Here is a 12,372-nt window from a genome sequence, read left to right as displayed (position 1 = left end):
CGAGTGGGCTGGTGGCGATGCAATAATAAATTTATTCAAGGAGCGGGACCTCCAAGTTTTTAACGTCCATCTCCGAAAAGACCGAGCCATGTGGGAAATTCGTGTAAAGTGTCTTTTCCAATGACACAACGTCGGATCGAGCTGAGGCTCGAACCGCTGAACCTGCAATCTCACGATTACGAGTCCGGTAGCCTAACCACCAAGCCACCGACGTGTGGCGCTGTGAAAGTACTCACATTTTCCAAATAATTGTATAATGCACGAGAGGGTTTACGCTGATTAAAAGCCACATAAATAGTTGGTGATAGAATTTCATAGATAATGAGTGAGAGAATTTCTTTTTCATTAATAATGGGTGAGACAATTTATTTTTCATAAATAATGAGGGAGAGAATTTTCTCTTCGTAAGTGATTAATTAGTGGAAAGTGAGGGAATTTAGTATACATAATCGATAATTAGTGAGAGAATTTACAATGCCTTATTTAGTAATGACAGAGAGGATATATGCCAAAAACTAATAACGTTTGAGGGAATTTACTAAACCTAAATAATGAGTGAGACAGTTCACTCTCCATAGATAATGAGTGAGAGTATTTAGATTAAACTCCATACAGCTTATGTGTGGAAGAGTTTATGCTCTACATGAGCTGACATCCCGTGTTTGTTATACACAGGTTAGCCTTTATGTATTGCAAATTTTCAGAAATGTCGCATTAATTGCCTAAACTCTGATGTGGTCTGATCTCTCAACTTTTACTAAAGTCGTTCCTATCCTTATCCGTTCTGATTCGGTGTTAAGTCGCCATACACTACATCTAACAAAATTATCTTGGTAAGAAAACAATATTGAATTTTTTTTTTTAAGTTTTGAATTTCCATTATGAAATAATATTCATAGGCTCCTTATAAGAGGGTGTCCTTTTCTTTTTTTCTCCGCCACAGCGTTTATTATCGGTAACACATAGCCGTCATAACTGTGCTTATATGATTTTTCTTCGTCTCCTACACCCCCCCCCCCCCCACACACACAGGAGCACTTATACAGGGTGGTTAGCGGGTGCTCTGGTATGGTTTGCTCCTTCTTTACTACCAAACTCCTGTCGTCCTGATCTCTCCTCCTTCCTTTTTGTGTTTGCTACTCTTTTGTAACACCTCTAATCTGCGGTACGTATATTGTGTCCTTATTGTGTTGCAAGTGCTGTAAAACTTTTACTTAAAACGTTAAAAAGCACTCCAGTAAACATTAGAAAAATTTAACGACGTGCTATACATAATTCAAGCTCTTTATTCTAATCCCCTTTAAGGTACGATGGAAATTATAGAAGGAGACCAGGATCTAAAGACAAGAGCCCTACAGATAACAGAGCTGTTGGGTTTGGACATTGCGGGGCTTGATTTCCTGGAGGATGCAAGTGGAGAGAGACTTTTCATAGAAGCAAATGCAAACCCGTCTATGAAGTTGAAATATCCCAAGGTCGCTGAGGCCATCGCCGAATACTGTGTTGATGCTCTGAAGAAAATGGAAGTCGTTGAAAAGTAGAATAAGACTCTGGTCAGTATCAATATATTTGGACAATTTTGTATTTATCTGAAAAAAATGTATATCCGTTACTTACAAAGGTCTCTCTCTCACTCTCTCTAATTCTCTCATCCCCCCCCTCTCTCTCTCTCTCTCTCTCTCTCTCTCTCTCTCTCTCTCTCTCTCTCTCTCTCTCTCTCTCTCTCTCTCTCTATCCATCTATCTATTTATCTATCTATTATGTAACAATGTGTGGATGTATGGGTCAAAGGCCTTTAAATCAATAGTGTCCTCTCTCTCCCTCCCCTCCTCTCTCTATCTCTCTCTTTCTCTCTCTCTCTCTCGCTCTCCCTTGACTTTCATTATAATTCAGTGTCATCTTCGCATGCTGTCCTTTTTGCTTCTCAAAAACCTCTTCCTAATCCCCCTCCTCTGTCTCTCTCCAAGTCCAAGATTCCGTTTCATCAACTTTATTCCTCTTGCTTTTCTGCATTCTTCCTGTTTATGTAACTGTCATCTTCCCCCTTTACCCATCTATTGCTGTCGTCTATAAACAGATAACGTTTTGAGAAAAACAAACATGAGATAGAGAGAAAGAGAGCGAGAGAGAGAGAAAGAGAGAGAGAGAGAGAGCGAGAGAGAACGAGAGAGCGAGAGAGAGAAGTGAGAAAGAGGGGGAGAGAGACCAAGAGATACAGTGAGAAAGAAAGAGAAAGAGGGGGAGCGAGAGAGAAAGAGAGAGAAAGAGAGAGAGAGAGAGAATGAGAGGGGGGGGGTAGAAAGAGGGAGGATGGGGATGAAGTGAGAAAGTGTAGACATACAAATTATGTACAACGTAAATCATGTACATACCCTATTATACTGTATGTGTTTGATCAGAATGCATAATGTTATAACTGATATAATATAATATGCAACTATGTGTAGGTCTTGAGGTATAATTTGCGATTTACGTAAGTGCGTTGGCGAGTACGTTGGTGCGCGTGTGTGCACTTCTGTCTAGCCGAGATGACAAACTGAAATATTATGGGTTTAAGGCTGGTCAACGTTCATGGCTCTGATGGTACACTGACTGAAGTGTCTTTACGCCAGTCCCAAGGAGGGGGGGGGGATTTCTCGTTCTTATGCACCGGAGAATTATAAATGCGCTGATTCAACAATGTCACGCTCATAACTGTGCCTGAACTACAGCAGCGCACTTCTGCTTTTTCTTTCCTAATCCTTACTGTCATCATTTTCCTCTACTTCTTTTGTATGTCTGTCACACTCTTGTGACCGGCTCTTTCCGGGGTGCCTTGAAAGTCGAAACAGACTTTGTGCTTTTGAAGCAAGAGAGGTGAGCAGAATAAGCCCGATTTCCTGTAAAGACTTCTCTGTTGACATCCACCCCTTGGCGCTCCTATGACCTTATGCAGTTGCGAGCGCCGTAAAACCTTTACTATAATTTTTCTTAAAATCTGAAGGTAAGGCATTGTTTATTGGTTCAGTTGATGCATTATAAAGACTGATTTTGTCGTACTGATGTTCGTCATCACTTTTTATCTTAATAATAATATGTTGCGATATTTCAATTAAATATATCAGTGCACCTGGAGTGCACACTCACAGAACGGTGTTTATTTTGTGAGTACTTTATCGTTACTGTTATTTGTGTATAACTGGTTTCCGAATCACATTAATTAATGAGGATAATTTTTGACCAACTGAAAACCTCCCCACTACCGCTCAGGATTAATATTCAACGCTCATGTGTGGAGACAAGGGAGATAAGAATGTATTCCGAAAAGAGCATTATAAAGATATATTATGTCCCTTGGTTTTGATGACGCATCTATGAATCGGGCCGTCTTAAACTTAAAGGTTTACTGGTCCTAAAGCTATGACTAAATCTCTACTGGCTAAAGAAACACAAACCAGTGAGAACGTTAACTGGTGTATAAATTTTTTGTCAAGTGAACAATTTTACAAGATCACTGATACTAGACTAGCTGAGAAACGTTTGTACCTGGGGAATTTTCGTAAACCTCCACTCGCACTGCATTGGCTCTATCAGAGATGGGCGGTCAATCAGAGACCACGACTCTTGGGCATATTCTAATGTTGAGAGGGGAGTCAAGCCAATGCAATGCAACTACTCAACAATTATTTTATTGTGGCTGTTTGTGCAAGACGGTCAAGCGGACATCACCAGTGTTGAAACTCATCGACTCTGCCTTTTTCGTCTGCAGAATGCCACCGGTCTGCCCGTTTGTCGGTGGGGGACGATACAGACTATGTGCATGAGTATCCCTAAGAAAAAGGTAGCCTGTTACAGATCTATTGTAAATGTTTTACACCCCCTATGACTTGACAAAATTTGGAATGGAGAAGGAAACCTGCTTCGGTCACCAGTCGGAGCAAATGCAGACTGCACTGATTGGTATATCCCCGTAGAAAAACGGAAGTTTGTTAAATAATAAAATGAACTTCCGAACATGAATTCGCAAACACATCTCTCGCTTGTAGTGACAATGACAATGACAATGACAATCTTTATTCATCTCGCAGGGAGAAATATGTCTTGGTCGTTAACAATGGCAGTAGACGTTACAAAAGTTAGACTTAAAGGTGCACTCACACAAATGCACAACAAGACAAGATATTAGGCCAAGTAAATACCATGTCTCTCGTGCTGGGACAACCCGCTCCGTAAAACATTCTCTCACTCCGTAAAAACATTCTCTCTCTCTCTCTCTCTCTCTCTCTCTCTCTCTCTCTCTCTCTCTCTCTGTTTCATTTGTAACACTGTGTGTTCAGTAACTTCACTGCAGTTGGTACGAATGAATTTCTATATTATGTCTGTTCTTGCTTTTCTGGAAATGTTTCGTTTACTGCGGGACGATAGTTGAAATTCCTATGTCAGTGGGTGGCTATGGTCACTAAGCATTATTTCCGCCTTTTTTAGAACATTTGTCTTGTGCAGATATTCAAAGTTACTTAGGCCTCTACCATTTGTTCTTGATGCCTTTCTTATCAACTTGTTTATTTTTATAATGTGCTGCCTTCCGGCCCAAATTGCCACCATAGCAAGTGATACCAAAATGTATCAGTGGAGAAGGGTCTTAACAAAACATCACTGCTCAGACCAATGTTGAATTTGGCCTACGATTTCCAACCTCCAAGTGTAAACCGGTCATTTTGGCTCTGCTTTGCGAAGTCTCGGCAAAGTTTTGTGTGTGGACGTGAGACATCATAGTGAAATCAAGCTATGAAAGTGTCCAAACTTTGGCGGCAATTTTCGCGATAAATTTCCCTCTGAAACCAGGTGACCCCCACCTTCTTCAATCGAAAATGTCTCTACTTCTATTCAAGATAGATGGGTTGTTTTTTCATTGAATGCAAAACAAATAAACAAGCTTTAATATTATGATACCATTAACTCAACATGTGCCCAAAAACTGATGAGCGCCTGAGCCCCCCCCCCCCCCCCCCCCGCCGTGACACACACTTGTAAAGTGAATTTTGTTTGGTTATATAGGGTGGATCATTCAACATGTTCTTGTTCTAGAGGACACTGTGAAGTTGCAATTTCAAAATCTTGTGCACGGAGAATGTTGGACGACGTTTTACCTTGGGTCATATGCGAAAAACGCTGACGCAAGACTATGCAAACACAGTGCCCGTAACAGAATAATTGCTGGCCATGGCAGTATGTATGCTAGGTAAACAATACGTGCCAGAAATCATTTTGAAATACTCACTGGCACAAGGTTCGGAGCTCAGGAAATTTTCTAGATTCCTTTGCCTCACGGCGAATCGTTGATCGCATGCCTACTCATGATGCAGTATTTCAGGAGCAATGAAGCATTGCACCAACACTAAAGATTATATGGGAAACGAATTCCATTTTCTCCCCATTTTCGAAATTTAAGGAGACTGAAGAGAGATAAAGAGTTAGAAAACAGAGGGGAAAAAAACGTTAAGTATACAGTATAAAGAGGGGGAGGAGAGAAACACACTTTCATAGATTTGATAGATAAAGGGAGGGGGGAGTTAAAGACACCGAGAGAGAGAGAGAGAGAGAGAGAGAGAGAGAGAGAGAGAGAGAGAGAGAGAGAGAGAGAGAGAGAGAGAACGAGGGGGGGGGGATATGAAAGGCATCAAAGAAAAGCGAACATTTACGCTGAAGCATAGATTTTAATCAATGATTCGGTAAACGGGGTAATGCATGCACTGCTCAGATCTACCCAAGTGTATCACAGAAGTGGACACAGCTGGGCGGTCTTGGAGGAGCGCCAGGTCCAGCCGCATTAGTGGACGGAAAAGTCATAAAAGAAAAACCACAGAGTTGAGGAAAAGACAGAATACGACATGACCTTTTCGTGTGAAACAATGGCAAAGCTGTTCCGGTTTTAACGCAACCTGCGTCTAGACCAAAAGAAATGGTAGCAACGTAAAAAAAACCTATATTCACTATTCATTACAATCATTAATACTGTCGAAGTTTCCTTTTAAATGCACTTGCCTCTCGAGCCAAATTACATGATTCGCTTTAAAATTTATTTATACACATTATACTTTTAAGGTTCCCATTCCCCCACCTCCGCTCGGGTATTTCTACTGCCCGTGCCCTTATGTAGGTATGTTTTTCTCTTGATCTAGAGTTGTTGTTTTTTTAACTCGCCGAGGTCTCTTGTGCATTTGAACCTCAAAAACACTTTGCGGGTGACAATCAAGGAAGCACAGGCTCTCACTAACCAGCTGCTGGGGATATAAACAATACTTTAAAACAAGCATAAGAAACTCTTGTTCCTATCTCGTGCTAATGGGAAAAGAACAATACAAGCAGGTGGTTGTCTGAAAAGAGAGGACATTCAAGCAAGCAAAAAAATATTGTGTTTAATTCAAACAATAAATAGATCTTGTAGATGAAAACCATTTACACTTATGGTTGAGGTATCTTCGGTCAAGAAAAAGACGAAATAGAATGGTAACTGCAAAGTAGAGCTTTTACGATCTCGTCGACACTATTTAGGTTATTAGGAGGAGGGCTGCTTCGATAACAGGCTGACAGGGAAACGACGTCCCGTTAGGAAGAAGAAGATAGTCGATAATATTATTCTCTTCATATAGGAATCAAACTCAAGTTTTCTCCGTGCGACGGTAAAGTGCCAAACGCCAGCACCACAAACGCCAGTGAAGAAGAAGAAGAAGAAGAAGAAGAAGAAGAAGAAGAAGAAGAAGAAGAAGAAGAAGAAGAAGAAGAAGAAGAAGAAGAAGAAGAAGAAGAAGAAGAAGAAGAAGAAGAAGAAGAGGAAGAGGAAGAGGAAGAGGAAGATGAAGAAGAAGAGGAAGAAGAAGAGGAAGAAGAGGAGGAAGAAGAAGAGGACGCAACCTTGTCGAGAAAGAGGAAGAGGACGCGGATGAGGAAGAGGAAGAATAGTGTCTTAACTCGGGGAAGAAGAAGAAGAAGAAGAAGAAGAAGAAGAAGAAGAAGAAGAAGAAGAAGAAGAAGAAGAGGAGGAGGAGGAGGAGGAGGAGAAGGAGAAGGAGAATGAGACCTGTGTCAGTTGCCTCCCCTGCATATAACCTTCTCCTCCTCCTCCTCCTCCTCCTCCTCCTCCTCCTCCTCCTCCTCCTCCTCCTCCTCCTCCTCCTCCTCCTCCTCCAGGAGAAGGTTATATGCATACCCTATAGACTGCTTACAATATCTTTAAATTATTAAAAGTTATCGACCAACAGTGGAATGGGGAAGGGGGGGGGGGCATTCAATTTCACTTGATCAGAATCATCCACTTATAAGTATTGAGAGCCGTATGCCTATGACGGAAAAAAACAACCCAAGACCAACTTTCAAAATGACTTACTATGTGTATCGAAGGTCATTGATCTTATCAACCAAATGCCAAAAGCGACGTATTTCCTTCGGGTTTTTTTTTTTTGGGGGGGGGGGGGTTGGGGGGGGGGGAGGTAGTCTCTATTTGACTTGTAGGAAAGACAGGCAGATTTCTCACCTGACTTTGGCCCGCCCTGTGATCTCTAACGCAAACGACGTTACGTCACCCGGCAGGGGCCACGGGGAACTGAAAGGGCGCCACCAGCCAATGTCACCGCCTGGCCGAAGGACAGCCAGAGATCTACAGTCAATATTTTGATTGACCCTGTGCCATGGTTTGCCAAACTCTGAAAATCGAGTGGTTTGGCAAGGCACATGATTGTTACAACACGTTCTCAAAGAGGGAATTAAGCCTGACTTTGTCTTAATGAAAGATAAACCTTGTGTATTCTTAAAGTTCCCGACAATCAAGGCTACACTATAATTGTTTTATTGTGGAAAAGGAGCTATAATTTAGTGAGCAAATATGCCATAGAACAGTGATTACTATATATGGTTCTAACTTCAAAATTTTCAGAAGAAATATTATTTTTTAAAAACAAACAAGGTAAGGTGCCTGTGTCGAATCGAAAACAGACTTTTAACGCTCTCTCAAAGATAAAAACATGAATATGTTAAGACAAAGAAGCCTTCGAATGAAGCAGCCAACCCACCGCCCCTTCCCCCTCCAAAAAATAAAAATAAAATAACAACACAGACACACACACACACACATACACACACACACACACACACACACGCGCGCGCGCGCGCAAATAAAGAAACACACTCACACTTTCTATTATATTAAAAAGAAATCAATTTTTCGTCCTTTCAGATCGCCGCATAGTCGTTGATTCCCGAAAGCGTAGAGCACAGACACATAAACGAAATTATGTAATTACTATAACATTATAAAGTCCCTAAACTGTATGAATTAATCCTGAACAGCGATATAATATTATTGTTACGTTTTATAAAATATTTTACTATTACTGGTCTCACTTTTAGTGCACTTTGGGACAGTTGGGGATGCTGCTTGAATGAAAATACTGACCATGGCTCTACTTTAAATCTTCTTTTAATGAACTTCTCTTAGTCACATTGACTATTTTGGCCATTGTTAAGTTGAGCCTTTATAAAAAGCCAGAAGAATCCAGTGCGTTGTGTTACCCGTCTCAACACAATCGGTGGTGTTGGCAATATTGATCGAGCTCATGAATTATTGAGTAGGGCATGCCATTGGTTCTGAGTTCATGGGGTTTCCTAAAGTAGGGGATTACAGCTACTGGACCCCATCAGAAAAAGAAAATTCTCATTTATGTTTTATTACAGGCTCATGTTTCATTTTAAGACCTCCGCAACGCTTTGTGGAACTCAGATTCGAGTAAAGTAAGGAGATGCACTTTTCCGATCTAAGCACTCGAAGAAATTAACACATGAATGGGTAAAAAAAAGCTTAGTTGACTCTCAGAACATTATAAGTAACATGGAGGAATGTATACATTTATGTACAATCGCCGTCTATGGTACATGGTGTAATGGTATGGTTATTCACTTATGTACACAAAAGACGTGGATTCGATTCCCGATGGAGAATGCATTTTATTTTGGTATCCCCGTCTGTCGGTCGGTATGTTGTATCCTACTCAACGTGGGTTGTCATGAAAAGTTGGGTAGAAACAGCCCACCTCCAAAATTATATAGTTTGTGTCAGTGGGGCTTAAGAAATTATACCGACAACACTTCTCCATCCTAGAGTTTTTAACTGTCTCTGACTTAATAAAATATAAATCTTGTGCATTCTTACAATTCCCTGCGATCAAGGCTGTACTATAATTGTTTTATCACTGGAAACGGGGTTATAATCTAGTGAGCAAATATGCCACAGAACAAAGATACTATTTTGTTCTAACCTCAAAGTTTTCAGAGGAATTATTCTTTTTTACACATACTTGGTACGGTGCCTTTGTTAACGACTCAAGTCATTTTGTACAGGGTAAATGGGCGATAAAAAATCCGTGACAGAACATGTGCCGTGCGGAATGATTAGCCAAGGACACAATTAATGCAGCCCACCACAAGATAAATATTCAGGGATTATCTTCTCCCGATAATTAGCTGTAGACCTAAAGCGTATCAATGTCAGGCACATGGCGTCTGGGAGCCCAATACGCCGAGTTACTTCCCATGACTCAGACTGTCTCAGAGTTGAAAAGCTCTCCGTTGCAAAAGTTAGAATGTCCAAAACTAGCGCTGCAGAGAAAATCTAATTTCTAATTATAATTTTATTGCTTGGAACTAAACCAGATGAACGTGGAAATAATAACATGGGTGGTAAAAAAAAAGGAAAGCGGTACCGCCGGTACCTTCTCGAGGCCTGTGACTGAGAAATACAGCTTATGCGAAACCAACAACAACAACAACAACAACAACAGCAGCAACAACAACAACAACAACAACAAAATGACAGCCAGTTTGATTTGCACGAATCAAAAGCAAAGGAAATGAGGAACAAGTCAATAACCAAATGAATTGCAACGAATTCATTCACTCTTTCACCCGTGCACTCTTACTCTGGGCTATTTTTAATCAATGAAATCACAAAGAAAGCAAGTAAGCAATCATCGATTATTTATTTCTGAAGAAGTGAATCTCTCGTACGAGGGGAGGCAACTGATACAGGTCTCATTCTCCTTCTCCTCCTCCTACTCCTACTCCTCACCTCTTCTTCTTCTTCTTCTTCTTCTTCTTCTTCTTCTTCTTCTTCTTCTTCTTCTCGCCTCGTCTTCCTCCTTTTCCCCTCCATCTCCTACTTCTCCTACCTCTTTTCACTATCTGTCTATGTGTGTGTATGTGTGTACTTTGTGTGTGTGTGTGTGTGTGTGTGTATGTGCGTGTTTGTGTGTGTGTGTGTCTGTGTGTGCGTGTGTGTGTTTACGATTGAACACCACACCCGTACATACGCACACTCAATGAAGTTTTTACTTCATTGTGGACACAAACAGAAATACATAGCCTTCCGTGTTTGTTCCAATTTTAACGCTTAAAAAGAACTGACAGAAGTAAATAAGGCAGTTTAAAAGGGCCCATGTATTCTCACAGCAGTTTTTATGCTAAACATAGAAGTTTATCCAGCTCTTATATCTAAAAAAAGCGCTTCGACTTGTTTTGGAGTGTATATTATTTACAATGAAGTCTTCAGATCTCGATCTTTGAAATTCAAACCCGAGTTAGGAGCAGCGTTAACCATGCATACTCCTTGGTCTCAATACAATGATCTATAGCACAATGCAATTGTTTACAAAGCCACTTGTTCAGGCCGCAAGAAAATAAAGAGAAAGTTACTTTGAGCCCAAATAGTGTTCTTAGACAATTTTAGACAGAATTAAATAATTCATATATAGCTGGAGGCTCAGAAAATGAGACGTATGCTGAACGAGCAGCTCATAATGGGAATCTCAAAGGTTAGATTTATGTAGTATGCTGTTAACCTACTCGTTAGAATGCTTTTAAAATACGTAATAAAAGATTGTCATTATCATTAACCTTTAGAAGACACAATGCGGCTATGAAAGGCATGGAAGTCTCTGCCCCCTAACTTCGAGCGCTCCTCTTTTCAAAATACAATGCTGAGAAGTTATGTGGTGTCGCAAAAGCCGTACTCTTTATAAAAAGATGTGAATAGCATTATGAGTTACGAGCTCTCTCTCTCTCTCTCTCTCTCTCTCTCTCTCTCTCTCTCTCTCTGACTCACGCTCTCTTTTTTTCTACAGTTCTCTGTCTGTGAACTGCTCTTCATTTAGTTAAAGTTGCGAACGTATCCCCGAAGCTTGAATCAAAATGCAGGACACTTTCGCAACAACAAAAATGCATTTTTGGTCTCAAGCGTGAAAAGCGGAGACATTGCAAGGAGTCGAGAAAACGGCAAGCACAGACAGAATATTGGGACCGGCCTCCCTGTCCAGTCCTGCTGGTTTTATCTGTACAGGCCAATCATTGCCCCACACACCGCTGGGAGTAGGAGCGATAGTGTTCTTCCCGGGCTCTTCGGTTTTCAATCACAATTTTATTATCTACCTAGCAGAGCCGCCGTGAAAGAGATAGCCCCCATGGTGGGAGATAGAAAAGAACCCGCTCGGTCTTTCCGTTATCAAGACGTGAACAGAAAGCTCGGTGGGACAAATCTCTCTGACGCCAGAAATTACGTGACCCTCAATCCTTGTCAGACAGAGTCTAATTTGTCCATATCTCGCTTAACGTGTGAAGCACTGATTTTTTTCCTCGCTTTTCGCCACTTCATATACGAGTATTTGCCCGTAAATTTGAGGTAATAAGTTAGCAGTCACACTTCTGCATGCTTTTATGTCTACTGATGGTCATCTCAATGTTCTATGATTGTTGTTACATGTTCTACAAACTCGTCCCGTGTTGTGAAGGCCATCTAGGGTGCACAAAATAATGTTTTATTTAATTCCTGCTTCTGAATACCACGTTATTACTAAGCGTCCTGTGAATGTCAGAATAATAACGCTTTCTCGAAGAGTAGATCTATGGAATGGGAATTAGATACAGATCTATGTCTGCAAAGTTATATGAATAATAAGACAACATAATTCAGGAATACTAAAATCTCAAACATCCCCTACTTAAAGCTAAAAGATATGTTTGTTTGTTTTTTCTCGATATGTCTTCCCCTAAAATTGAAGTGGAACACGAAGTAAACGTAATAAATACGGTTTGTAGTTCTGCAAAGGAAGGTGCAATGAGAAACACATTATTCAAACCCTAAATATCGCCCTTTTCTTATTTATTTCTGAAAATAAGACCATATTAACCACAATGAACATTTCTTATGAAGCATGTTATGTATTATTGTTTAAAATAAATAAACTTTACTAAGTATGTGTGTATTAGAGCGGTGAGAATGAGTGGGAGAGAGAGAGAGAGAGAGAGAGAGAGAGAGAGAGAGAGAGAGAGAGAGAGAGAGAGAGATGG

General features: G+C 40.6%; 1 protein-coding gene across 1 annotated transcript in view; it reads left to right on the top strand.

Annotated features, from left to right (window-relative positions):
• LOC101855456 (beta-citrylglutamate synthase B) overlaps nt 1–1,635 on the top strand; it is a gene marked incomplete at its 5' end in the record, with an annotated part of 4,872 nt that extends 3,237 nt beyond the window's left edge. Inside the window, 1 exon segment of the mRNA XM_013080702.1 lies at nt 1,306–1,635. Within this exon segment, the coding sequence (XP_012936156.1) occupies nt 1,306–1,541 (236 nt within the window).
• Nucleotides 1,636–12,372: the final 10,737 nt, after the last annotated feature.

The sequence above is a fragment of the Aplysia californica genome, unplaced genomic scaffold (assembly GCF_000002075.1).
Source record: "Aplysia californica isolate F4 #8 unplaced genomic scaffold, AplCal3.0 scaffold00006, whole genome shotgun sequence".
In the NCBI taxonomy this organism is placed as follows: Eukaryota; Metazoa; Mollusca; class Gastropoda; order Aplysiida; family Aplysiidae; genus Aplysia; species Aplysia californica.
This window is presented reverse-complemented; position numbering and strand designations above follow the sequence as displayed.